The 27,835-nt window shown below is 41.6% G+C and overlaps 1 protein-coding gene across 1 annotated transcript in view; it reads right to left on the reverse strand.

Moving 5' to 3' along the window:
- Positions 1-27,835, reverse strand: part of LOC140197008 (anosmin-1-like) — a 155,842-nt gene that overhangs the window by 54,017 nt on the left and 73,990 nt on the right. Inside the window, exons 4-7 of the mRNA XM_072256940.1 lie at positions 24,534-24,741; positions 14,518-14,702; positions 12,132-12,261; positions 3,124-3,329 (exon numbers count right to left, since the gene is read on the reverse strand). Coding sequence (XP_072113041.1) covers positions 3,124-3,329; positions 12,132-12,261; positions 14,518-14,702; positions 24,534-24,741 — 729 coding nt within the window. The remainder of the gene's footprint in view (positions 1-3,123; positions 3,330-12,131; positions 12,262-14,517; positions 14,703-24,533; positions 24,742-27,835) is intronic.

Below are 27,835 nucleotides of genomic sequence, written 5' to 3' on the forward strand. Positions count from 1 at the left end.
TTGTCAGCAGTGGCTCAATGAGCAGAACTTTTGCCTATGCGTCCAAAGATAGTGGGTTCAAGTCTCATTCAAAGATAAAAATCTAGGCAAAGATTTCATTGTGATAGATCAGACTTTTGATTGAGACATTAAACCTTTTATATTCCAGTGGACTTAAAAGATACTACGAGAGAGTAGAATTCTTTCTGGCAATAATTTCTCCTTCAAGTTATCCTGTTATTATTAGCTTACTATTTGTGAAAGTTTCCTATGTACAAAATGGCCAAGACATTTTCTACATAATATCTGCTTCCTCTGACTACAAGGACAACCTGGGATAAAGTCATACAGCAGTACAGTATAGTACAGAAACAGGCCCTTCAGCCCACTCATCTTGTGCATTCTGAACTGTTATTCTGCCTGGTCACATCAACCTGCAACTGGACCATAGCCGTCCATACCTCTCCGATCCATGCACTTACCCAAACTTCTCTTAAATGTTAAAAACCAATCCTGCATCCACCACTTCTGCTGGCAGCTTGTTCCACATTTCCACCACCCACTGAGTGAAAACGTTTCCCCTCAGGTTCTCTTTAAATATTTCACCTTTTAGCTATTAACCTATAACCTCTAGTCCTAGTCTCAGTCAAACTCAATGGAAAATACCTACTTGCATTTACCCTATCCATACCCCTCATAATTTTGTATAACTCTATCAAATTTCCTGTCATCTTCCTATTCTCCAGGGAAATACGTGTCCTAAGCTATCCAACTTTTCTCTGTAATTCAGGTCCTCAAGTCCTTGTTTATTTTCTGTGTACTCTTTCAATTTTACTGATACCTTTCCTGTAGTTAGGTGAGCAGAACTGCACACAATACTCCACATTTGGCCTCGAAGTCTTCTACAACTTCAACAAAATATTCCAGCTTCTATACTCAGTACTCCGATCTCTGAAAGCCAGTGTGTCAAAAACTCTCTTTATGACCCTGTCTACCCGTGATGCCACTTTCAAGGAAATATAGACCTGTATTCCCAGATCCCTTTGTTCAACACACTCCTCAGGCCCTACCAATGTCTTGAGATTTTTAAATACATAATAATAAGAGAAAAGGACTCATGTTTATCTAATTTATCATCTATTTGAATAATGCAAACCACAATTATCTCAGTACAAGTATGTTGTGTATTGATTCAGTGTAAAACTGACATTTATAGGTCTACTGCAGATATCTACTGAATAATTGAGATAATATCTCATGCCAAAAAAGCATCTTTTTTATTTTGTAAGGTGAAGCCAGGAGATGGTCTGTCAAAATCGTGACCATTTTATATTTTCAGCAGGACAGAGCTCCAAACTTTAATAGAAATTTGTATAAAGGAAGGAAAGACAGATCAATGCATGCACAAAGTACCGTAGATGCTGAAAATCCAAACTAGTACAGAAAATACTGACATAAGGGATTCTGTGCAAGCTGGAAGTCTTGAGCGACACACATAAAATGCTGGAGGAACTCAGCAGGTCAGGCAGCATCTATGGAGGAAAAACAATCGACATTTGCAAACTGCAACTGTGATTTACAGTTTGGAGATTGTTTAGGTGTTTCACCACTCTATAGTCTGCAAGAGGACTCTGGGAGGCAGGAGCAGCGTGTGTGAACCTCATGGCAAGAAGGCTGTGGGGCATAAGTTGATGTTCGACTCTATTTTGCCAATTAAAGTTTCCATTGATTAAAGTGATGAGGAAGATTGAAACATCAAGGCGAATATGGAAGTTGAACACCGGCTGCTTGCCTGCCTTTCGATTGCTGGTGGGGTCACTCTGCTGCCGGAGAGGGAAGCCTGCCTTTCGATTGCTGGTGGGGTCACTCTGCTGCCGGAGAGGGAAGACTGCCTTTTGATTGCTGGGAGATCGCTCTGCTGCTGGAGATAGAAGACCACCTTTTGATCACTGGTGGAATCGCTTGGCTGCTGCAGAGGGGAAGGCCTGCTGCTCTGCCCAGAGAATGTTACCCAGGCTTTCTGCTTTTTGGATATGGACTTTTTTTTCCAGTCTTATAGTTTTTTATATTCTGTGTTTCTCGCCCAATCTTTCTTATTTTTTTTGTGTGTGTGGGAGGGGATTTGGGGGTTGATGTGTCTGTTTCATTTTTGTTTGTTTTTTTGTGCAGGGAAGAGGAATTTGGGGTTGATGATTGTGCTGCTGTTCTTCTCTTGGTTTTGTGGTTATCTGGAGAAGAAGAATTTCAGAGTTGCATATTTTGATAATAAATGAACCTATGACATTTTGGGGTGAGACCCTTCAATAGGACTGAAGGGAGAAGCCAGCAAAGTAGGTATGGTGGGGGAGGGGAAGGAGTACACACTGGCAGGTCACAGCTGAGACCAGGTGAGGGGCAAGTGGATGGGTGGGAGAGGGGGTATGAAATGAGAAGCTGGGAGAGGATAGGTGAAAAAGCTAAAGTGCTGAAGACAAAAGAATATGATAGGTAGACCATGGGAGAAAGGGAACCAGAGGGAGATAAGGACAGGTGAAGAGAAGTGAAGGGGTGAGAAGGGGTAAGAGGGGAATCAGAATGGAGCATGGAAAAAGAGAGGAGAAGGGAGGAATAGAAATAACTGGAAGTTGGATAAATTGTTGTTCATACCATCAGGTTGGAGGCTACCCATGTCAAATATAAGGCGTTATTCCTCCACCCTGTGTTTAGCCTCATCATGGCAGTAGAGGAGTCCTGGACAGACATGTCATAATGGGAATGGGAAGCCGAACTGAATTGCGCAGACACTGGGAGCAGACAGAGCAAAGGTGATTGACAAAGTGGACCTCCAATCTGCATCGGGTCACAAAAATGCTGGGAAAGCTCAGCCGGTGCAGAGTTCCCTATGTACTGACGCTGATTAAATACTCATAATGTCTCTCCATCTATACAAACTGCCTGACCCAATGAGCATTTCCAGTATTATTTTTAGTATCACGCCCTGCATCACAGTCCACAGTTCAGTCCGAGTGTTTGAGAATTAGTCAGTGCAGCATTTAGCATTTCCAGGATAGATACAGGAGAATGAAAAAGGAAACTGTTCTGGAGTGGGGGTTAGGCTTGAGACACAAAGAAGTCCTCCCATCTTAAAAGTAATTAAAAACTTACTTCATTAATTATCTTCCAGTTTTCTTTCTTTGTAAGGAAAACACTTTTTCTAGAAACCCATTGGCTCCAGTACATTTTGTAGTGGTGAATGTAAAGATCTTCCTCCTGTGGTGGATCCCAGTGAATTCGCAGACTGAAAGTACCATTGTGCCTGGCAGTGAAATTGCCTTTCCTCAAATTACTTGGTGCACCTGGTGGTGAAGGATCTGTAAGGAATGTTAAAGTAATAGGAAATTAGGAAATGATACAAGAAAGAAATTGAAAGAAAGGATTTGAGGGGAGCTGTTCATGTACAAATATCACAAAGCATCTGATAAAGAATCCTGGTTCAATGTGTTTGATGTTCTCCTTCTGCTAAAGGTTACCGGCATTGTTTTGGACTGTTCTATCACAAAATCAGGATCCTAGGCAAGTCTTAGTTATTCCAAAACATTTAACAAGTGCAGATCTTCTAAATGAAATCACTATCCACCAGCTGCACAGAATTTTAATTGAAAATTAAAGTTTAATCCCTCGAACAGGTTGCACCGTTTCTAGTCTCCTGATATTAAGACATGGACAGCATTAAAACTCTACCACTTTCTGTAACTGTGGTCCTAGAGGATTGTAGCTGAGATTCAAATTTATTTATCACACATGCATCAAAGCACAGTGACATGTGTCATTTGTATTAACAACCAACACACCCAAGCATGTATTGGCGACAGCCCACAAGTGTCACACCATATTCTGGCACTAACATCATATGCCCACAATATTCAGCATGTGCTGTTGGTACGATGAGAGAATGGGGATGAACAGTGAACAAATAAGCCTGGTGTACTTCTGGAATCTTTCAGGAGTGTAATTTAGTTTCCTGAGCATGATGCAGCAAGTGATCAATTTGTTCCATGAAAATGACCTTATGAAGCAGGGGTGCTCAAGACCTAAGGAAGAAGCAGTGATATCCTTCATTTTTGGCTACTTATGGATATTCAGTAATGCCATAAAACAGCAATTCAGATTCAGATTTATTTTTCGTATTTACATTGAAACACGAGTGAAATGCACCATTTGTGTTAACAATCAATACAACCCAAGGATGTGCTGGGGACAGCCTGCAAGCCTCTCTGGTGCCAAATAGCATATCCACAATGTTCAGTAGAACAACACAAATAACAACAACCCCCAAAGAAGCCCCCTTTCTCCCTCCCACCGACTCACTCACTTGGTTTACTTACAGTATGCGAGAATAATTTATGTGATTCAAAAAATCAATACTGTGGCTTCAAAATGGGAACATGTTGTACTTTTCTTTATTCAACATTTTGTGCAAGAAAATGGATCTTTTCCCTCCTAGAATGAAATATAATTATGATAATTTCTAATTTGAATAATACCACTGGGCAATTTCATTGGGAAATTAAACTGGGCAATTCCATTGGTGTACTACACTTGTCTGTTGTCATGTTTTCCAGGTCAAATAAGAGGAATAGATAGAGTGGATAGCCAGCGCCTCTTCCCCAGGGCACCACTGCTCAACACAAGAGGACATGGCTTTAAGGTAAGGGTGGGAAGTTCAAGAGGGATATTAGAGGAAGGTCTTTTACTCAGAGAGTGGTTGGTGCGTGGAATGCACTGCCTGAGTCAGTGGTGGAGGCAGATACACTAGTGAAGTTGAAGAGACTACTAGACAGGTATACGAAGGAATTTAAGGTGCAGGCTTATATGGGAGGCAGGGTTTGAGGGTCGGCACAACATTGTGGGCCGCAGGGCCTGTACTGTGCTGTACTATTCTATGTTCTGTGTTCTATGTTAAATGTGCAGAAATGTCATTCTGTGTGCTTTAATGCACATGTGATTGGTGCATGACTTCACAAACACATGGAAGTCAGCCAGTTAGAACAGCAAGAAGAGCTTAAAAGCGAGAAGAGTTTAAAAAGAGACGGTTATTTCTTCAGCGGTTTGATCGGGGCATGACTGCGTAAGCACATGGAGGTCAGCCAGGTAGAATAGCGAGAAGAGTTTAAAAGGAGACAGCTTTATAGAGTGGGCGACAGAGTAGGAGAGCTTTGGCTCAACGGGGCTTCGGTGATAACAGGCATTGCCTGTGTACAATACAGACAGGAAGTATGTGTGTGAGGCTGGTGTTCTATGCTCGGTGTCAGATGTGGGAAGTCTTGGAGACTAACAGCCCCAGATGGCCACATCTGCGCCAGGTACGTCGAGCTGCAGCTCCTTAGGGACTGCATCAGGGGACTGGAGATGCAGCTTGATAACCTTCATCACGTCAGGGAGAGTGAGGAGGTGATAGAGAGGAGTTAGAGGCAGGTAGTCACACCAGGGCCTTAGGAGACAGATAAGTGGATAACAGTCAGGAGAGGGAAGGGTAGGAGTCAGATATTAGAGAGCACCCCTGTGGCTGACCCCCTTAAAAATAAGTACACCTGTTTGAGTACTGTTGGGGGGGGATGGCCTACCTGGGGGAAGCAACAGTGGCCATGCCTCTGGCATAGAGTCTGGCCCTGTGGCTCAGAAGGGTAGGGAAAGGAAGAAGGCAGCAGTAATAGGGGACTCTATAGTTAGGGGGTCAGACAGGTGATTCTGTGGATGCAGGAAAGAAACACAGATGGTAGTTTACTTCCCAGGTGCCAGGGTCCGGGACGTTTCTGATCGTGTCCACGATATCCTGAAGTGGGAAGGAGAACAGCCAGAGGTCGTGGTACATAGTGGTACCAATGACATAGGTAGGAAAAGGGAGCAGGTCCTGAAAACAGACTACAGGGCATTAGGAAGGAAGTTGAGAAGCAGGACCTCAGAGGAAGTAACCTCGATTACTGCCTGTGTCATGTGACAGTGAGTATAGGAATAGAGTGAGGTGGAGGATAAATGTGTGGCTGAGGGATTGGAGCACGGGGCAGGGATTCAGATTTCTAGATCATTGGGACCTCTTTTGCAGCAGGTATGACCTGTACAAAAAGGAAAGGTTGCACTTGAATCCCAGGGGGACCAATATCCTGCAGGGAGGCTTGTAAAGGCTATTGGGGAGAGTTTAAACTAGAATTGCTGGGGGGTGGGAACCGAACTGAAGAGATACAGAAACAGGCAGTTGGCTCACAAATAGAGAAAGGTTGGAGACAGTGTGAGAGGGAGGATAGGCAGATGATTGAGAAGGGACATGCTCAGACCGATGGTTTGAGATGTGTCTATTTTATTGCAAGGACTATTATGAACAAAACAGATGAGCTTAAACTGTGGATCAGTACTTGGAGCTATGATGTTGTGGCCATTACAGAGACCTGGATGGCTCAGGGGCAGGAATGGTTACTTCGAGTGCCAGACTTTAGATGTTTCAGAAAGGACAGCGAGGGAGGCAGAAGAGGTGGGGGCTTGGCACTGCTGATCACAGATAGTGTCACGGCTGCAGAAAAGAAGGAAGTCATGGAGGGATTGCCTCCGGAGTCTCTGTGGGTGGAAGTTAGGAAGAGGATGGGGTCAATAACTCTACTGGGTGTTTTTTTAATAGACGACCCAATATCGAAGAGCAGATAGGCAGACAGATTCTGGAAAGGTATCATAGTAACAGGGTTTTTGTGGTGGGAGATTTTAATTTCCCAAGTATCAATTGGCATGTCCCTAGAGCGAGGGGTTTAGATGGGGTGAAGTTTATTAGGTGTGTTCAGGAAGGTTCCTTGACATAATATGTAGATAAGCCGACAAGATGAGAGGCTGTACTTGATCTGGTATTAGGAAATGAACCTGGTCAGATGTCAGATCTCTCAGTGGGAGAGCATTTTGGAGATAGTGATCACAATTCTATCTCCTTTACCATAGCATTAGAGAGGATAGGAACAGACAAATTAGGAAAGTGTTTAGCTGCAGTAAGAGGAAATATGAGGCTATCAAGCAGGAACTTGGAAGCATAATTTGGAAACAGATGCTCTCAGAAAAATGTATGGAAGAAATACGGCAAATTTTCAGGGGATATTTGTGTGGAGTTCTGCATAGTTATGTTCCAACGAGAAAGGGAAAAGATGGTAGGGTACAGGAACCATGGTGTACAAAGTCTTTTGTAAATCTAGTCAAGAAGAAAAGAAGAGCTTAGAAAAGGTTCAAAAAACTAGGTAATGATAGAGATCTAGAAGGTTATAAGGCTAGCAGGAAGGTGCCTAAGAATGAAATTAGGAGAGCCAGAAGGGGCCATGAGAAGGTCTTGATGGACAGGAACGCATTCTACAAGTATGTGAAGAACAAGAGGATATGATGTGAGAGAATAGGACCAATCAAGTGTGACAGTGGAAAAGTTTGTATGGAAACGGAGGAGATAGCAGAGGTACTTAATGAATACTTCACTTCAGTATTCACTACGGAAAGGGATTTTGGCGATTGTACTGATGACTTATAGCGGACTGAAAAGCTTGAATATGTAGATATTAATGAAGAGGATATGCTGGAGCTTTTGGAAAGTATCAAGTTGGATAAGTCACCGGGACCGGACGAGATGTACCCTAGGCTACTGTAGGAGGCAAGGGAGGAGATTGCTGAGCCTCTGGCGATGATCTTTGCATCATCAATGGGGATGGGAGAGGTTCCAGAGGATTGGAGGGTTGTGGATGTTGTTCCCTTATTCAAGAAAGGGAGTAGAGATAGCCCAGGAAATTATAGACCAGTGAGTCTTACTTCAGTGGTTGGTAAGTTGGTGGAGAAGATCCTCAGAGGCAGGATTTATGAACATTTGGAGAGGCATAATATGATTAGGAATAGTCAGCCTGGCTTTGTCAAAGGCAGGTCGTGCCTTTCGAGTCCGATTTAATTTTTTGAGGATGTGACTAATCACATTGATGAAGGTAGAGCAGTAGATATAGTGTATATGGATTTCAGCAAGGCATTTGATAAGTTACCCCATGCAAGGCTTATTGAGAAAGTAAGGAAGCATTGGATCCAAGGGGACATTGCTTTGTGGATCCAGAACTGGCTTGCCCACAGAAGGCAAAGAGTGGTTGTAGGCGGGTCATATTTGCATGGAGGTCGGTGACCAGAGGTGTGCCTCAGGGATCTGTTCTGGGACTCCTACTCTTTGTGATTTTTATAAATGACCTGGATGAGGAAGTGGAGGGATGAGTTAGTAAATTTGCTGATGACACAAAGGTTGGGGGTGTTGTGGATAGTGTGGAGGACTGTCAGAGGTTACAGCGGAATATTGATAGGATGCAAAACTGGGCTGAGAAGTGGCAGATGGAGATTAAGCCAGATAAGTATGAGGTGGTTCATTTTGTAGGTCAAATATGATGGCAGGAATTAGTATTAATGGTAAGACTCTTGGCAGTGTGGAGGATTAGTGGGATCTTTGGGTCTGATCCATAGGACACTCAATGCTGCTACACAAGTTGACTCTGTGGTTAAGAAGGTGTACGGTGCATTGGCCTTCATCAATCATGGGATTGAGTTTAGGAGCCGAGAGGTAATGTTGCAGCTATATAGGACCCTGGTCAGACCCCACTTGGAGTACTATGCTCAGTTCTGGTTGTCTTACTATAGGAAGGATGTGGAAACCATTGGAAGGGTGCAGAGGAGATTTACAAGGATGTCACCTGGATTAGGGTGCATACTTATGAGAATAGGTTGAATGAACTTGGCCTTTTCTCCTTGGAGCGACGGAGGATGACAGATGACCTGATAGAACTGTATAAGATGATAAGGGCCACTGATCGTGTGGATAGTCAGAGGCTTTTTCCCAGGGCTGAAATGGCTAGCACGGGAGGGCACAGTTTTAAGGTGCTTGGAAGTAGGTACAGAGGAGATGTTAAGGGAAAGTGTTTTTTTTTTTTTTTTTTTACACAGAGAGTGGTTAGTGCGTGGAATGGGCTGCCGGCGACAGTGGTGGAGGCGGATATGATAGGGTCTTTTAAGAGACTCCTGGATAGGTACATGGAGCTTAGAAAAATAGAGGACTATGGGTAACCCTTGGTAATATCTAAGGTAAGGACATGTTCGGCACAGCTTTGTGGGCCAAAGGGCCTGTATTGTGCTGTAAGTTTTCTATATTTCCTAAATCTGAATTTCAGCTACAATTCTTAAGATTGCTTGTCGTTTATAACCCTCAGAACAACCCACTTCAAATAGCAATAAAATAAGCTTCCTCAAGCACATCTCAATTTAACTTGGATAGGTCCTCTTTAACATGATTATTTATCTACGCTCCTTCAGGTCTCCCACTTCTACCCACCTTTCCTAATATCACCCCCTTCAACTGACCACTCGCAAGGACTGGTCTCTCAACCTGCGACTTGTGACTCTCTGTCCTTGATCTGTGACTTTTCTGTCTTATCAGACAATGATTCACAACTCCGTTTAAACCTTACACCCAAATCTCCAATTCACAGGCCATCTCAACCCTCTAAGTACCAACACGACCAATCCAAGTCCTGATCCAGGCAGCCCTCTCAACTCCAGACCCGTTAAGATAACCTGATTTTGACCATTCGACTTCACTCCCTTACATCACCCTGGACTTGCTATTTTCCTTCATGCGCTCCTCAATGATGTGGTACACAGGCTATGTTGTGTTTAGTATTTCCTACTGTGAGGTATTAATGAGTTTTTAAGAGGCACAGCCATAACCAAACCAGTTGCCAACCCCAAGCTCTGCAGCGCTGATAAATAGATGGTTTTGTAGCTCATGTGACATGGCAGTTCAGGTATGCACAATAATAAATGAAATTCAATATCCCAAATTAAATGAACTTTAGAATCCGGTCCCCACATTTATCTTTTTTTAATGTGATTTATCAGATGGTGCTGACTAGTAAAAGGCTGACAGCTCCTTTATCACTCAGATTGGGGCACTAGAATTATACAGAGGTCTATTGTCAAAAATCCAGCTTCAAGGCTTCACCCTTTTGCTCAAATTTACTGCTTATTTTTCCCAGGACCAAAGTTTGTTAGAATGCTGTCTCAGAAAGCAACCAACTGACTGAGATTTACCATTATTTGAAAAATCATCAATGAAATCTTTATATGGTTAACAAGGAATCCTCAATCAGTAATTCTACAAAACTTGTACTGCACCTGTTTAGGTTGTGATCCTTATTCAAGTCAGGCTGAACTCAATAACCTTTAACCTCAGGGCAAATGTTTCATGTGATGAAAAAGAGCAAGTCAGTGCTGGAACAAAGGCCTACTTTATATTAAAAACAGTGATAAACCTTTGATAACATCAAGGCCTGGTGTAGTTTTCAGACCAAAATGTCCAGTTGTCAGCTGTTTCTTTTCTTCACCACATTATCAGCATGGATGTCTTTCATCAGGAGGATTTTTTGGGGTTATATGTGGGAAGCTGCTGTGCAGGACCTCTGACCTGTCATTTTCTTATTTGTACCAAAGGAGAAGTATAGAAACAGCTGGGATATGGTTCACTCTGTAGGTTCTGCCCTTATACCTCCTTAACATCTCCCACACTTGGCCTTCTTGCTTTGCTCCCACCCAATTCATGCAGGAAGAATTCGACACATTAAAAAAAAAACAAAGCCTTGAAACCTTAATAAGTGAGTTCTATTTATGTGAGGTAATTTGCTTGGATTAGACAATGTGAAGAATAAGAGGAGGATGAAGGTTGAGAGTAAAGTAGTGGAAGACAAAATGGTAAAAGAGAGGCATAAAAAAGGTATACAGAGTACAGGGCAAAATAAGAAAGAGCTGGGAAGAAAGAAGCACAAGAAATGTAGTGAAAAAGAGAGTTGGCTGAGAAAACTGTGATTAGGACAGTAAAATGTTTTAAAGAGGTAAGCAGTTTACATAGTTTCTCCTGCTTCTTACTGGCATGTAGTTACTACATCACATATTTTGTGCATACAGAGCCCAGAGTTAAATCCAGTGTTTTTATATGTAAAATAAAACCTTCATCCCATTACACTTTATGAAGTGAAAAGACAAATGAAACAAAGGAAGTTAAATTATGGTGAGGGAGATTAAGAGAGATCAAAAGGATTAAAAGGATTTAAAAGGATTGTATATTTAGAATTTTAAAAGAAACAAGGTGGAGAAGTGATAGGTAGGGACTTCCAAAGAGTTAAACTGAATATCAAAATGTTAGAATTCAGACCAATGGTTTATACAATCCAGTGAGCCTGTTCTACCATCTAAAAGGACTAAATATTGGTGGTGCTGGATATATAAACTGAGCTGTCAGATGAAGCTGTAGAGGCAGATACAATTATAATGTTTTAAGAACACAGGCAGTTAGGTGGATAGAAAAGGCCTGGAGAGAAAATAGCCAAATGCAGACAACTGGGACCAGTTCAGGACGACATGCTGGTTGGCATGAATGTGTTGGGCCAAAAGGCCTATTTCTGTGCCTATTTAAGTTTTCTTTTCTATTATCTAATGCCTCATTTTCAGTAGCAACCACTGAATGGCAGATTGGAGTCAGAAGGAGCACTGAGGCATGAAGAAATGAAGAGTTGGAGATGGGGAAAGGAAAAGAATGATACAAACTTACCACCCTTCAAAACTAACTTTCCAGAATTTCTGAGGGAGTCCTTTAACTCATAAAATGTTACAGTATAGAAGGAGGCTATTTGATCCTCTGTAATAGTGTTTGATATTTGAAAAATAAATTCAATTAATCCTCCCCTTCTCATTACGCTGAAGATTAATTTCACATTTTGATTTCTTTTTGGAAATTAAAAGATGCTTTTGGGCAGCACATTCTGTCCTCAGTGCTCATTGATTATTTTAAAGCAAAGGGTTTTGTATCTGCCATCATTCTTAAATAATATATTTTGCTTGTACTATCTTGAGTTTTGCAAACTATACAGAAAAAAAGAATCAGTGTGCACTGGTAAATGTGGCCATTCCTTTCTCTGTTCCAGCATTCAATTCAATTGATCACCATAACCTGAATGCGCTCTTGGTTTCAAGGGCTCTGCAGATCAGAATCTGAATGCTCTGACAAGGGAGCAGTTGATGTCCGATGGTTCTCCTATCCAAGTAATAATGGTTATTATCACTATTCAGCACCAATCACTCACCTCGAGACGAGTGGAAATGTTTACTAGGAGTGGTGAAACCTCGAGTTCCATGAATGTTGACTGCAGCCACTCTGAACTGGTACCATATGTTTGGTCTCATATTTTTCAGAACAACATGCTCCTCAGTTGTCTGGGTTTGTGGAAAAGGGAAATGAAGACCAATTATTCATTGCGGACTTATAGTGCGATATACAGTATTCATAAAACCCACAGGGACCAAGATAATGAATGATTTTTTTTTGTTTTGTTCTATCTAAAGCATTCCAAAATTAAATGTGTATTGCGGCTTAAAATATTTCATCAGAATATGATGATATGTTTGAATGGTATATTTGTAAAAATGCTGGACATAGACATTATGTCTCACGTAGGATGGAGAGGTACATTTAAAAGATATGTATGGAAGAAAGACAGCAGATTTTAAAATATTATTTTATAGAAGTTTACAAGCACTAATAGGAATGGTACATTGTAGAGATTGTCATTGGTGTTCTATAAATGAGATTGCAATATCTGTAGCAACCTGGAACATCCAATATTTGGGAGAATTTCATCACTGTGCGCTGTATTCTGCTCAATTTACCATTTTAAAATCAGCAGTCATTGGTAGAGGAAGAGCCACGTGTAAACCACAACTGGAGGGACATGAGGCAAGGCTGAACTACAGCAGGTGCAAGAGAATGCTGAAGGACATTGGGCAAGTACCAGTAGTACACCAACAATCTCATTTCCTAGCGAAGGAGAGGGGCATTGTTCTGAGCCTCTCACTTAAAGTGACACCGTTTTGACAAGTAAACTTTGGATCAATCCTTGGACCAGCCAAAGACCTCCCTCTACAATCCTTAACATCAACAAAATAATGAGCTGAGAGAATGCAGATTACATATGACAGCTTCTCACATTTGGTTTTGGAGGGTCACTTGGACAGACCATAATTCATCAATGAATCAATCCACAGTCCAGTTACTGAAATAGCTCTTAACAACCATTTTCAGTGGTGTGCATTGCACTCCCACGTATCTTGTGAAGATATGATATTCAGCTTTCACTTTTCTTGAGGAAGTGGCAGTTCCCACACCTTGAGAAGCTCTTGTGGGACTCTACCTGCAGTGGTTCTTTTGGACATCTAGGACCTCTTTTCAGGCACATATCTCAGTAAAAAAAAAGTGCCAGATCGTATTCAGTGATCTTAGGAAATCTGTCCCTCATTTCTTTGGCTTCTCCCTCCTCCATGGGAGGAATGGTACATATTGCTGGTGTTTGACGGCCCAGGGAATATGTCTGTATGGCTTTAGAACTAATAAACTTAGATTGCTATACAGTGAATTATTGGAGGTTACATTCAACTGTGTGTTGGATATACGGCTGCACATTCGGTTTTAGAACATCTACGAGTGTAAATCCACCCAAAGCTCTTTCAATCATCTTTATGGCCAATTTCACAATTTTTGCAGGGAAACTGAACAGGTGATAGTGCTATACTCAGTTCCTGATTTAAGGTGACAGATGTCCTTCTCTAGTTAATATTATCCCATAATTGGGTTAACCAGGACCAGTATATGAATTTTGGACTCTCTTTATTGCAAGACCATGGCTCTTTAACATTCAGTTATTTTATTTATTTACTGAAATACAGCACAGAATAGGCCCTTCTAGCCTTTGAGTTGTACTGCTCAGCAACCCCCGATTTAATCCCAGCCTAATCACAGCACAATTTACCAATTAACCTATCAACCAGTATGTCTTTGGACTGTGGGAGAAAACCAAAGCACCCAAAGGAAACCTACAGGGTCATGGAGAGAAAGTACAAATTTCTTACAGACAGCAGCGGGTAGCAGTACAACTTTTATTTAAAAAAGGAACCCAAAAACATCATTTAATTATTGGCTGCTAACTGTATTCAACTTCTGCAAATCCGGTTCTGCTGCACTCATTATTTCCGTGTTGCTTGTTCCTCTCTGCGTCTTGTGGTGCATCGGGTGGCAACCTTGCTGTTTCTCTAGCACTTGTGTGCTGTTTCTTTAAGGGGCTCAACACTCAATCCAACACAGATGGAAAGCATACAAGGAGCCTGCCGGATTCAAACCCAAGACCACTCACCTTGAAGCCTGGTGCGGATGCCAGTACACCACTAATCGGTGTCCTTGTGTTACTTGTACCTCATTAATTAGTTATAGTGACACTGCATTTCTAGTCACGAAAACAGAATTAACACTGACTTTGAAAATAAGATTAGGAATTCTCAGTTTCTTATATAGATGGTGGACAGAGAATCTAAAGTAAATTTTCTCACTTTTTTAATAAACACCTTTATCATTTATAACTATTTTAACAAAATGACTTGGGCTATATAATTTGTGAACCATACATCATATAATAAGCTTACATAGGCGACTGTTTCCCATTTGCTGGCATCATCTTCACTTGGATACATTCCTGAATTCCATCTTCTCTGCAGAATATAAAATACTGGTTCCATTGAAACATTAAACCTGGACATCCATGCAACTGACAGCTTTCCATTTCTGTCTTCCACAAAGCTCAATTCTTTCTTGGGCTTTAAGGGGACGCCTGAAAAGCAAAGAAAGAACTTCACCAACACAGGTTCCTAGAAAGTTATACTTGGTATATGGGCACCAATGAAATGAATTTTGGATGCAGAATAGGATGCACAGATACTCTTCTAGCCTCTAGAGGCGCTGTTTATTTCAAATGCAGTTCATTTTGCATGAATGTCACTTCCTATACGTAAGTTGTTTTTATATCTTTCCCTGCATGACAATGTCAGCTTCAATTGCAGAGATCTGGAAGTCAGGTCAGAATGTGACACATTGATCGCATCTTCGTGATGCTCAAGTGAATCCTCGATTAGCATAACTGCAGCACGAGCCGAAGTGGCAAGAATGAGAGTGGCTTATGCTAAACACCAAGTTGAGATGCAAATGGAGAAAGCTAAAATTGACATGGAGAAAGCATGTATAAACATGGCAAGAGCAAGTATAGACATGGAGAGAGCAAGTATAGAGGATACATTGAATGTGCTCATGGAAGAGCATGAAGCTGAGGCTGCCTTAGTAGAGGCAAAGGTGTATGAAGTAGCAATTAACTTAGAGAGTGGTGAGTCTATAACCAGAATCAGTCATGCTTTGCCATCACAACAGCCAATGCAGCTTACTAAAGAATACCTTGTATCGAAACACATTTTAGCTATAAAAAAGACAGTGCTCTAGCTCTACAAGGAGAGGCTGTCCACACCACCCAGCCAACATGCCTTTCACATAGTCCAGGTAGTGCCAGACAAGGTCTACAGCAGCACAGACCCACAATATCTCCTTCTACAGTTTCATCACAGCAAAAACCTCAGTCAAAAGTTGCTACCGATACCAACCCTATTTGCATAGATATGGACAGACTGAGCTTCCATCTATCCCAGGGCACACATTTGGCAAATCAGTCTGCACAATGTTTTCATTCAGGAGCTGAAGGTGCATTAGCTTTGGCTTGGTATCTGGCTCGTCAAGATCTACTTACAGCAAGACTTCAACAACCAATATGCCAGTTTTCTGTTCTGGAAGTCAAGCTTTTACAATGCTTGGAAGGACTAAGTCTTTAACCTAGTGAAGAGCTAGACCTTCTCTGTAAGTAGCTTGATGGACTTGTCAGAACAACATGCAAGAGGGGTGAGGGCAGTTCACATTAAAAAAGCAGCTACGGCTTTGCAAATATCAGAGTCTAGACATATGTTATGGCTCTCCAGAGGCAATCAAAGGATTTCTCTTCAACAGACTCACACAAAGAACCACAGAACCTACAGGAGCTTGCACATCTATTGTTGGAACTGCAATCTGCAAAAAACATGGGTTATGTACTACTCGAACACTGCAAGAGGGATAAACACTTTAGTAGAGAAACTACCGAACAGCATGCAAGAACAGTGGATAACGAAGTGTCCAAGTATAAAACGAAGCATCATGCCCACTACCCACCATTTTCATTCATTGCAGAATTTGTCTGCCGCCATGCAGAAATGCAAAATGACCCTCGTTTTATGTTCTCAACTTCCAGTAACACCTCATTCAAAGAGAGGTCTTCAGTAAAAGGATGGGAAATCAAATCCTCTTATCACGGTGAGCACAAACTGAAGTAGAAAACTCAACCGCAAACTCCTATGGACAATGCCTGGTCCATAAGAAACATCATCCCTTAAGGAAATGCAGAGGATTCAGAGAGAAAATGTTCACAGATCACAGACACTTTCTAAAGGAGTACTTAATATGTTTCAAATGCTGTGCTTTAGCAGCACACCAGGCAAAAAGCAGTGTAGCTATCATACACTGCACTGAGTGCAACAGTGTATCAACTCTTCATTCAGGGTCAACAACTAGCTACTAGTGGTTCCAGCATGCCTGCAGCAGAGCACGGCGGGGAGTCAGCTGAGCTTCCATCAGACATAGCTACGTCCTCATGCACAGACGCATAAGGGAAAGGTTTCCAAGGCAAATCCTGCTCTCAAATATGTCTTGCCAACATCTACACAAAAGGATACCCTGAGCAAAAAACTAAAAACATATGTGATATTAGATGATCAGAGCAATGTGTCATTGGCAAAATCAACATCCTTTGACACATTCAGTATTCAAAGTTCTGTTTCCCTGTACGCTCTAAAGACATGTTCAGGAAGATCAGAAGTTGCCAAAGGAAGGGCCAATGGGTATTTCATGGAGTCAATATGAGGGGATGAATGCTTACCCTTGCCAACCCTCATTGAGTGCAACTGTGCTCCTATCAACAGGATGAAATCCCAACTCGCAAAGCTGCGTGCGTTCATTCCCAGCTTAAGGGCATGGCTGACAAGAGTTCCCCTCCTGACTCTTCAGCTGAGATTCTCCTGTTGCTTGGCAGAGACACTATCTGTGCACATAAGGTACATGAACAGCGCAATGGTCAGCACAATGCACCTTATGCCCAACAACTGGATCTGGGTTGAGTCATGGGGGTGAAGACTGCCTTGATGGTGCTCATCAGCTCATTGTCAGCACATTTAAGATCATCGTCCTGGGGCATGGGTGCACAAGCCTTTTCAGATCCTGTGAGCAAAGAATCTATATGAAGGGGAAGACTGTAGATAAGCAAGCCAAGCACCCTGACATACTTACCTCTGTTCAACTAGATTTAGACAAGCAAGTCTTCTATTACTCAGAAGATGATTATAAGCTGGCACCTTCCATCAAAGGTGATCCCTTCCTTCAAATCATGAAAACTAGTTCAGTAAAGACAAGTCAAACAGTTAGATAGTTCCCCTTCCTTTTTATTCGCCACAACTCCTACCAAATAACAGAGAGCAGGCCCTCAGTCGCACATTAGAAGGAAACTAAAAAGGATAGATCATTACGCAGCGTTCATGGAGAGGCTCTTCAGGAAAAATCATGTTGAGCTAGCACATCCACCAGATCTCAACAAAGAAAACTGGTATTTGGCCAACTTTGGTGTTGATCAACCCCAGAAAACTGCACAAATACGGTTCGTCTTTGATTAAAGTGCGCAGTTTAAAGGCGTATCACTGAACAATGTGCTCTTGTAGAGCCCAGACCTTAATAAGTGTGCTTGGAGTCCTAATGCTTCAGATCTGAGTCTGTATCAGTGATGGTAAATATCAAATAAATGTTTCACAGCTCCCTCGTGAGAGAGGATCACTGAGACTACCTCAGATTCTTGTGGTTTCATGACCACCAGTTGGACAAAAGGATTCTAGACTACCACGAGACTGCATTTATTTGGTAACTGCTGCTCGTCAGCTGAGGGAATCTATGTCCTTAAGAGGACAGCTATTGTGGAGAGGAAGGAATTCGGGACTGAAGCAGGGAGCTAAGTAGAAAGGCATTTCTACGTAGATAATGGGCATAAATCATTTTCTAGTGCACAAGCAGTCAGCATGCTAAAAGCAGCGCAAAACATGTTGACACAGTCTAATCTCAGACTGCATAAGATCACATCCAACGGTGCTAATGCCATGCAACGTTTATCATTTGAAGATCTATCTAAAGGTCTACAGAATCTTGATCTTGGACAGGACCTCCCTCCTATGCAGCGTAGTCTGGGCCTTGGATGGGAACTCATTACCAATACCCTTACTTTTCATGTTGCTTTTACCAAAAGACCCTTTGCATGCCATGGAGTGCTATCAGCTATCAGTCTGTTTGACTCTCTTGGATTTGCTGCTCCAGTCAGTATCCAGGGATGCTTCATTTCAAGAGAGTTGACTTCAGACAGTTATGGTTGGGATGTCCCACTCCCAAAAGAGAAAAATAAACAGTTGCTGCCATGATGTTCTTCCCTTCAAGATGTTTAAAGGCTTGAAGATTTCATAACAATTCCACTATCTACAATGCAGAGCTTCCTTAAGGTTGTTATAGTTGGGGCTGATAATGGGGACAAGCTCCCACTATCTATTAAATGCTCCCAATGGTGTGCATCTAAAATAGCCTCTGACAACCAAGTCCAGCTCCTCGCCTTCACATGTAGCTTACCTAATAAGCCCAGAAGAACCATATCTACTGACAGGAGAAGAGGCAAAGGCGGGTTACTAGCACCTTAAAACCAGTCACTTCGGGCAGATGGGGCTCTTTAGCTGTGGTTGGCAGCTCATCTAGGAGAAGGAAAACTCTGATCTCAAACCTCTGCTGCCTTGTGGCTCTACCCACTCATGGGGAAGGCTTCTGGAGTAAACCCTGAGGGAAAAATCCGAAGCTGGAGTCCCTAAGTCAGTCCTACATTGAGTTCAGTGTTGACTGGCAACACTGCGATGCTGCTGGTACCAAACTGTATTGGTCTCTGCTGTTCCTTTGGGTTCATCAGATACGTGGAGAGGAGAAGCTTGCTACATGGGCAACAGCTTGCTCTCCATATCATACTGCCCTGGCTTGTATATCTAGACAGCGAGGATGCAATATCCATGGTCAAGTCTGACCGACGGAGGCCTCAGTCAATGCAGAAGAGCCAACTGAACTATGTTCCTGCTGATCTCAACCCCGTTGATTATGCCACAAGAGAGCTTTAAGCTAATCAGCTCACCCTCTCCTCATGGTTAACTGGCCCAGATTTCTCACTGATCCTCACCAGGAATATCATCAAACTGAGAACAGTTAAATACCGTTTTCAAGACCAGTCTCTGAGACTGTCCTTCTTTTGTCAAAGACTTAATGAAATGATTACTTAACTTTCGTTTCACTAGTTAATGGTTGCCAGGTGGGGAGTATTCTGGCCTCTAGGGGTACAATTCATTTCATATGCAATTTGTTTTGTATGATCATCACTTCCTCTATGTAAGCTGTTTTTTTTATACCCTTTCCTGCACGGGTCAATTTAGATTTCAACTTGAAGTGCATGGTGGAAAGACATCCATCTCCATCTCCTCTTTATGTACCCTTTGTGACGAGAATACACATAAATTAAGATGTTTGCTGGCCTGGGCTTGCACCAGTGGCATCAGCAGTTGGTCTGCCACCTGTCCTCAGGGGAGGGAGGGATAAGGCACACAATGAAGCAGCATTTGGAAGTGTTAATGAAGGAGCCATCAGTCTGGGTATTGTAAAGAGCGGCTCCCCCTTTGAACCCTGAACTGTTTGAAGTGATGGACAGGCGATACCCCAGCAGGGGGATAAAAAGGGACGGGTTCGCTAAGGCAGGACACACACGACACCCGAGGTAACGAGACCCTGGAAGCGGTGTGCCTCTCACAAGTCGGTGGGAAGTACTGGGCCATAAACGCACAGGGTGGAAAGGTACGATCAGCGGGAACCCGGTGTGTGTCCACCCTCGCTTGGGTGCCGGGTTCACTGCAGAGGATCGACTGCATCTGGAGGAGGGGTCACAGTCGGTGACCTCAGGTGACATCACAAAGGACCCGCCCGAAAGCTGCTTGTGAGCAATATCGCCGGTCTGTGAGTGGAAGCCGTTCTGAATGATCAGTCGTTCTCGTTCTCTCTCTCCCTCCCCCCACGTTGTCCATCGCCATGGCAACGATTACTGCGAACTGAACTAAATTGGACTGAACTTTGTGTCACTTTGAAATTGGTCATTTACCCCTAGACAACGATAGAGCTTGATTGATGCTGTTACCTTAATTCTGTGCACAAGTGTGTGTTTATCATTGCTGAACTGTTGCATTTATTATCCTTTCGATTATTGTGTTGCTTGTTTCTTTAATAAAACTTTCTTAGTTCTAGTAATCCAGACTCCAACTGAGTGATCCATTTCTGCTGGTTTGGCAACTCAGTTACGGGGTACGTAACACCTTGAATCAGTAATGTCTTTTCACAAGTAAGATCTCATTAAAAAACCCTTTGTCTCAGATGATTTTTGAGAAGGTGTTTAATTCATTGCATTGCTTTGTATATATGCACTGCAAGGGCAGTGGATCTACTTTCTGTTTGGTAGTTAGTACTACTGACCAGTGGATGAATTTCTAGGCAAATTGCATTCATGAAGATGATGTGATGATGATGATCCTTGCAACTTCCCTGACCACAGATTGGAGGATAGCAAATGTTGTTCAAAAAAAGTAATAGGAAAAATCCAAGGAATTATAGACCAGTGAGTTTTACATAGATGGGTAAACTAATGGAGAGGATTCTTAGGGACAGAATTTACAAGCATTTGGATAGACATAATCTGATTAGAGAGTTAGCATGATTTATGAAGAGCATGAGCTTGACTGAGTTTTTAGAGGAGTTAACAAAAGAAATTAATGAAGATATAGCAATGGGTGTGATGTTTCTGAATTTTAGTAAGGCGTTTGGAATTGGTTTGTCCACACAAAGCACGGTGTGGTAGAAGAGGAAGAGTATTTTGCCTGGAGGTCAGTGATTAATGGTGTTCAGCAGGTATTTATTCTGGAACCCCCTAGCCTTTGTCATTTTTATAAATGACTTGAATGAGGAAGTGGAAGTTTGGATTAGTAAGTTTGTAGATGACAAGAAGGTTGGTGGTGTTGTGGATAGCGTAGAAAGTTGTCATGGGTTACAGTGGAACATTGACAGGTTGCAGAGCTGGGTGGAGAAGAGGTAGATGGAGTTCAATCCAGAAAAGTATTAACTATTATACTTTGGAAGATTGAATTTGAAGGCAGAATATAAAGTTAATGGCAGGATTCTTAGCAGAGTGGAGGAACAGAGGTCTAAGTTCATAGATTCCTCAAAGTTGTCGCACAAGTTGAAAGGATGATGAAGAAGGTATGTGGTGTGTTGGCCTTCATTAGTCAGGGGACTGAGTTTAAGAGCCATGAGGTAATGTTGCAGCTTTATGGCTAGACCACACTTGGAGTATTGTGCTCAGTTCTGATTGCCTCATTGTAGGAAGGGTGGGGAGGTTTAGAGAGGGTGCAGAGATTTTCCAGGAATGTTGCCTGGGTGAAAGAACATGTCTTACAAGGAAAAGTTGTGTGAGCATGGGCTTTTCTGTTTGGAGTGAAGGACAACGAGAGGTGACTTGATAGAGGTGTATGAGATTATGAGAAACGTAGATAGAGTGAAGTCTGCACTTTTTTCCAGGGCTGCAATGGTCAATAGCAGAGGACATCTACTTAAGGTGAGTGGAGTAATATTTAGGGATGTTATCATAAGCAAGTCACAGGCATGCACTTCTGGGTATGGTGGTAGAGGCTGATGCAATAGGGACATTTCAGAGACTCATGGATGTAAGAAAAATGGCAGTAAAAATATTGGCTAGCACATTGATGTAAGAAAAATGGAGGGTTATGGGTAGTGTAGGAAGAAAAGGTGAGACTGATCATGGAACAGGATTTATGTAGGTCAGCATAACATTGTAGACTTAAAGGCCTGCACTGGTCTATGTTCCATATCTGAGATATGATGAGGGAGAGAGGGGAGAGGGGGAGAAAGAGGGGGGAGAAAGGGGAGGGTGAGGGGGGCGAGAAGGGGGGTGAGAGAGAGGGGGCGAGGAGGAGAAAAAAACAGATTTTTAGGTACTTTTAGATACAAGGAAATTAAAGGATATGGAGTTAGAACAGTAAGTGGTGTCGATATCCTGATGAAGGGTCTTAGCCAGAAGCACTGACTACTTATTCCTCTTCATTGATACTGAGCTGATGATTTCATCCAGAATTTTGTGTGTATTGCTGTGGACTTCCGGCATTTGATGAATCACTTCTGTTGTGGTAAAAGCTCAGCCATGACCTTATTAAATTGTGGAGCAAATATGATGGGTAAATGGTGTATTTCTGCTTTTATTTTTAATGATCTTCTATAAAATGGCACATATTCTCATTCATAAATATTGGAGATGTGTTTTCTATATAACACATCAATGCAGTTAAGATACTGATTAATTATTAGTTAAGCTACTAGTATTCCATGCTCAAGTACCTGTTCTACTGCTAAGAAAGGAAAGGAAGTTATGCAATTAGGATATGTGCATAGAACCTCTTGCTGAGCCTTGCAAAAGAAAAATTACAGAAGATAGTTATTAAAGCAAAGCGTATAATTCAGAAATTAGCTTGTTCATATACATATGATATAGAAATTGGGTGAAAACTGTCAAAGGCTAATTTCCCCAAAGTGAGATTTATCCGCTGAAGGACATTATATAATTTCTGTAATAATGAGAGAGCCATAAAACTCTGTGTTCAATATTATAGTGAGAGTAACACATATGATTTGCCATTCTAGACATTTAGGAGGTGTGAGGATATTTAAAAGGAGCTTGCACAAGCTCTTTCAGCGAAACATCAGAGGGCATGTTGCTTGCCATATGGTCTACCTCAAATGACCTGCTGGCTTTTATGGGACAGTGTCAAGGACAAATATGTGGGGCATATATCTGGATGTATTACAGTGTTCTGGCAGAATTTCTCAGTTCCAAAGGAGAACAAGAAGGTTGAAAACTTGACAGTGTATATCAGTGTATACCTGGGCCTCTATCATAAAATCATGGGCCATCTGCTCAGCTTACTTAACAGCAAGTTAATGCAAAGAAGATTTTGAGGGGTCCTTTCCAAGTGCGAAATCTACCCAGCACTGTGTGTGATATAATAGTTGGGCTTACCACAGGACACTGTCCCTATTGCTATGAGAAACTCAATATAAAATAAATTAGAAATTAGATGGGTCAATTAAGAATGCTCCCTGGGAAATAAAATTAATGTGGAAATTCTGAAAGCATTGTCACCACTTGAACCATTTTTAACTGTGAACAGAGAAATATTAAGTAGAAGAAACTACACTCAGTGCAACTTCAATAGGAAGAACTGCTCATTAAAGCAAATATTTAATCAGCCAGACATGTGGCAGTAAGTCAATGCATGGAGACATGGTTCAGGCCAACCATCAGAATGGCCACCCTAACTGTGGAATGATTGTTGATGCCAAGCAAGGTGGTTTGAGTACCTCAGAAACTGCTGATCCCCTGTGATTTTCACACAGAACAGTCTCTAGAGCTTACAGAGAATGGTGCGAGAAACAAAAACATCCAGTGAGCAGCAGTTCTGTGGGTAAAAAAGCCCCTGTTAATGAGAGAGGTCAGAGGAGAATGGCCAGACTGATTCAAGCTGACAGAAAGGTGACAGTAACTCAAACAGCAACGCTTTATAACAGTGATGTGCAGAAGAGCATCTCAGAATGCACAACACATCAAACCCTGAAGTGGATGGGCAAAAGACCAGAAACAAACGCTCAGTAGCCACTTTATTAAGTTCAAGATGTACCTATTAAACTGGCCAAAGAGTGTATTTTCTCTACACATTTCCTGAAAGTATTAAGAATCTAGGGGAAATTAGACTTTTGCATTTAGTTAGCCAGCAGGAGAGACAGCTAATAACCTGAGTTTGTTATCTATGCTATGCTTTAATAGCAGTCAAATAATCTTAACTATGCCCCTATTTTTCTGGTACAGTCACAGACAGACGATTAAAAAAAGTAAACTTTTGAGATGCATATCCAATGGAAGTGTGTGGTGAAATAGGGTCAAAGACTAATGAAACAATACAGCAACAGGCTAAGCAATTCATAAATCCTGCACCAATGGACTTGCGATGTGACCTGACTTAAACTGTTTGCTCCTCACACTGTACCTCAGAATATAGTGCACACCCTATACTATTAATTAATATAATTAAGGATATTATAAACTTGTTCAAAAGATCAAATTCTCCAATTACTTTTATAATTTGAATCTAAATTTGGGTAATGTTTTGATTTCAATGTATTTGCATCTCTGCAAAAACAAATTTTATTCTACAATAAGTGAAGAGATATTTAAATATACTGTATACCCAGCACAGACACCTCCACATTCTTGAATGAAAGGTATTTAAAGCCCTCTAGATAAATAACAATTCAACAGTGAACTAAGGGCAATTACTTTATCTCAAAACTTCAGTGACCTTACCTTTGAACATATTTGTTGGTGCTTGACAAGTTTGACCACAACCATTTGAGCAACACTTCCTGATACTTGGGCACTCAGTATCTTCACTGCAGCTTTGGATACATGCTGCAGCAAAGCCTGAAGCTTTCTGGGGTGCTGGACAGTTACCTTGTTTCACTGTTCGAATGGATTTCAAAAATTCACAGCTGGTCAAACATTCATGGTGTCTCTATAACACAGAAATGAGATGCAATCCACTGAATTAAAAGAAAGTTTATTCAAGATCAATTGCTTATTTATCATATTAGAAACAAAATACACAATTGTATTTCTCTCTCAGTGTATATGTTATTAACTCAGGGAGATTCCAAAACATAAAACAGCATCATTCAATGGTTTGTGGTAGATGTATGCACTCAGGTACTGGTGGACCAACAATGCAGGAGCAAACTTTAAGGTCTGCTTCAGAGATACTTAAAGGGGAGCTATCTGAGCTGACATGAGGGACACCAGGCACCAATTGCAAAGAGATGCCTTTAAGTTAAACCTCATTATAGATCTCCTTTGAGAATCAGCCTCTGTATCCTGGCCTGGCCATGACTGGACCCCACCTCACTAACACCAAATAAGACCTTGGCACCCTTCCACCCTGTCCCACAGCAATCCTGCTGATTGCTTCACCTGATCTCAAGATCCTGATCTCCCTCTGACTGACACTTTGAAACTCCACTCCTCAACTCTACTAACATCAATTCCTTCAGCAACTTCAAAACAAGTGATAGAAAGTTTTTTGCGCCTGCTAAATGTACTCTATTCTGTGCAAACCTTGACAACACAAGCACCTACATCAGGATGCTGTCATCGACTATAGCTCAGCATTTAATACCCTCCTTCCCACAATCCGGATTGAGAAGTTGCAGAACCTGGGTCTCTGTACCTCCCTCTGCAATTGGATCCTCGACTTCCTAACCAGAAGACCACAGTCTGTGTGGATTTGTGATAACATATCCTCCTCGCTGACGATCAACACTGGTGCACCTCAGGGGTGTGTGCTTAGCCCACTGCTCTACTCTGTGCATACACATGACTGTGTGGCTAGGCATAGCTCAGATGCCATCTACAAATTTGCTGATGATACAACCATTGTTGGTAGAATCTCAGGTGGTGATGAGAGGGCGTACAGGAGTGAGATATGCCAACTAGTGGAATGGTGCCGCAGCAACAACCTGGCACTCAGCGTCAGTAAGATGAAAGAGCTGATTGTGGACTTCAGGAAGGGTACCACACACACACACACACACGTTTACTGCATCTTCATGATGCTGAAGCATTTCTAGGATATTAACTTTTATATAATCAATTTCTACACTATAAAGTTAAACTATCAAGATATTCTTTGCAGATGCTCAAGGGCAAGGGTTTCCCAATGAGTCTATGTGGGGAGTATTTAAAAACAGTAACATACTTTAAGTATTCTTTGTCCAAATTTCTCCAACTAGCTGGAAATGCATCAAAATTCTACACAATGTTGGAACTAAATTAAATACTTAACAAGAATAGAAAAGCTAAAGGAGCAGATTACAGTATTTTTGCAGACACACTAGAGCCCAGTGCCACTCAGTAAGAATAACTGAGCTTTACTTTGTTCTGGCTTGTGGAAAAACTGCTGAAAGACAAGTGTAAGTTTACATTATTCAGGTTGCAAATTCCATTAAATATGTGAATACAACCTGAACGGTTAGCAATAGAGGAGCTGGTACCAAGCAGTAATTGAGAACAATGAAAGAAGTGGGCTAGGGGATAAAGCTTCTTTTTGAAGGATGGAAGGAGAAACGGAGAAATACAGTACAACAGGGTAACAGTGATTTTTGTCTGTTAGCACTATGCATCCTCTCAGTGTAATTCATGGGTATCTGTAAAGACACTAGAACAGGAAACACATTTTAAATGTTCAATCATCAATTAACCACTATTGTATATATCAAATGTGCAACTTTTACTCTGATTTAGTGCATATGATTACTGCACAATAACTGCTGGGCTTTACAAGTAGACCCAGGTAAGGCAATGGTTGGATTGCCACTGTTCATCTCGTCTTGGTCAAGATGTGATAATGTTAGCTGGAGATTTTCTTTCAGTGCAGTGAAAGATCCCTAACATTCAGATGTGCTTACAACTGGAAAAATCTTTGCAAGTTTACAATATGCTGCCATTTTAAATTGCTGGTAGGTATGGTTTCATTCTGCTCAAGTAATGTGGTAGCTGCCCTGAATGGCTTTGTGAATTTTCAAAAGCATGATGAATCATCAGGGCACAGATACACTAAACAAAAGGATAATGGCAGAAGTACATTTAAATGATTGCCACCTAGGAAACTGATAAAAGATAGCTTGCGTGTGTTGGAAGAGGATTTTTCTAATCCACTGCTAAACAAAACACAATTTTGGCCAGGAGGGTTTAAATTGGTGAGGTAGAACTTCAAAGAGAGCAGAGTGTAATACAAACAAAGTTACAGCCAATTTAAGGTGGGTGATTGAGGAAAGCTAAATTGAAAGGTGAGCACCTGTGTTAATAAGTTAAATGGAACAACCTGAGTTCAAAGCCACAAAAAGTGAAGTAATGACACACAACAGCACCTGAGTAAAGTTAAACGATAAAAGGAAGCAAACAGGAAGAATGTAAAAAGAAAAAGACATCAATCCCAAATCAAAGAGGAATATCAAGAGTGTTGAAGACAGCTATATAATCCTTTAAAGTCTGAAAGCCCTTCTCAGGACATTAAGGAATGAAATCTGCCATTCATATCTGGTGTAGCCTAAAAATGACACTAGAGCCAGAGTAATGTGGTTGACTCTTGAATGTCCTGGTAAACCACTCAGTTGTATTTGGTGAAAGGGTATGAGGCAACTGGGGAGGGTAGAAGGGGCAGGAAGGAGCAGGGAAAGGGAATGGGAAAGGAAGAGAGAAGAGGGAGGAGAAGAAGGGGAAAGTGAAGGTGGTTCCCAAGATTATAAAGAAATAAATGAAGCGACTAGAAGACACCTCAACCTTAGACAGAGTTGGTAGGCTATAGAATTCTAGCAAATGTTATACAGGTGAAGACTTAGGAATATTTTAAGAAATAATTGTATCATCGAAGTTGAGAGGGGAGTGAATTAGTACATCTCTCCGTTGATGTACTAATAGGGAGAAACGATCATCTACATCTTCTGATAACTTAAGTAAACACATTCACTTCAATTTCAACCAATTAGTGAATAACAGAAAGAAACTCGGATTTCCTATGAAGCAGTTGATACTGGTAGCTTAAAGACGAGAAACTA

This window comes from Mobula birostris, chromosome 4 (genome assembly GCF_030028105.1).
Source record: "Mobula birostris isolate sMobBir1 chromosome 4, sMobBir1.hap1, whole genome shotgun sequence".
NCBI lineage: Eukaryota > Metazoa > Chordata > Chondrichthyes > Myliobatiformes > Myliobatidae > Mobula > Mobula birostris.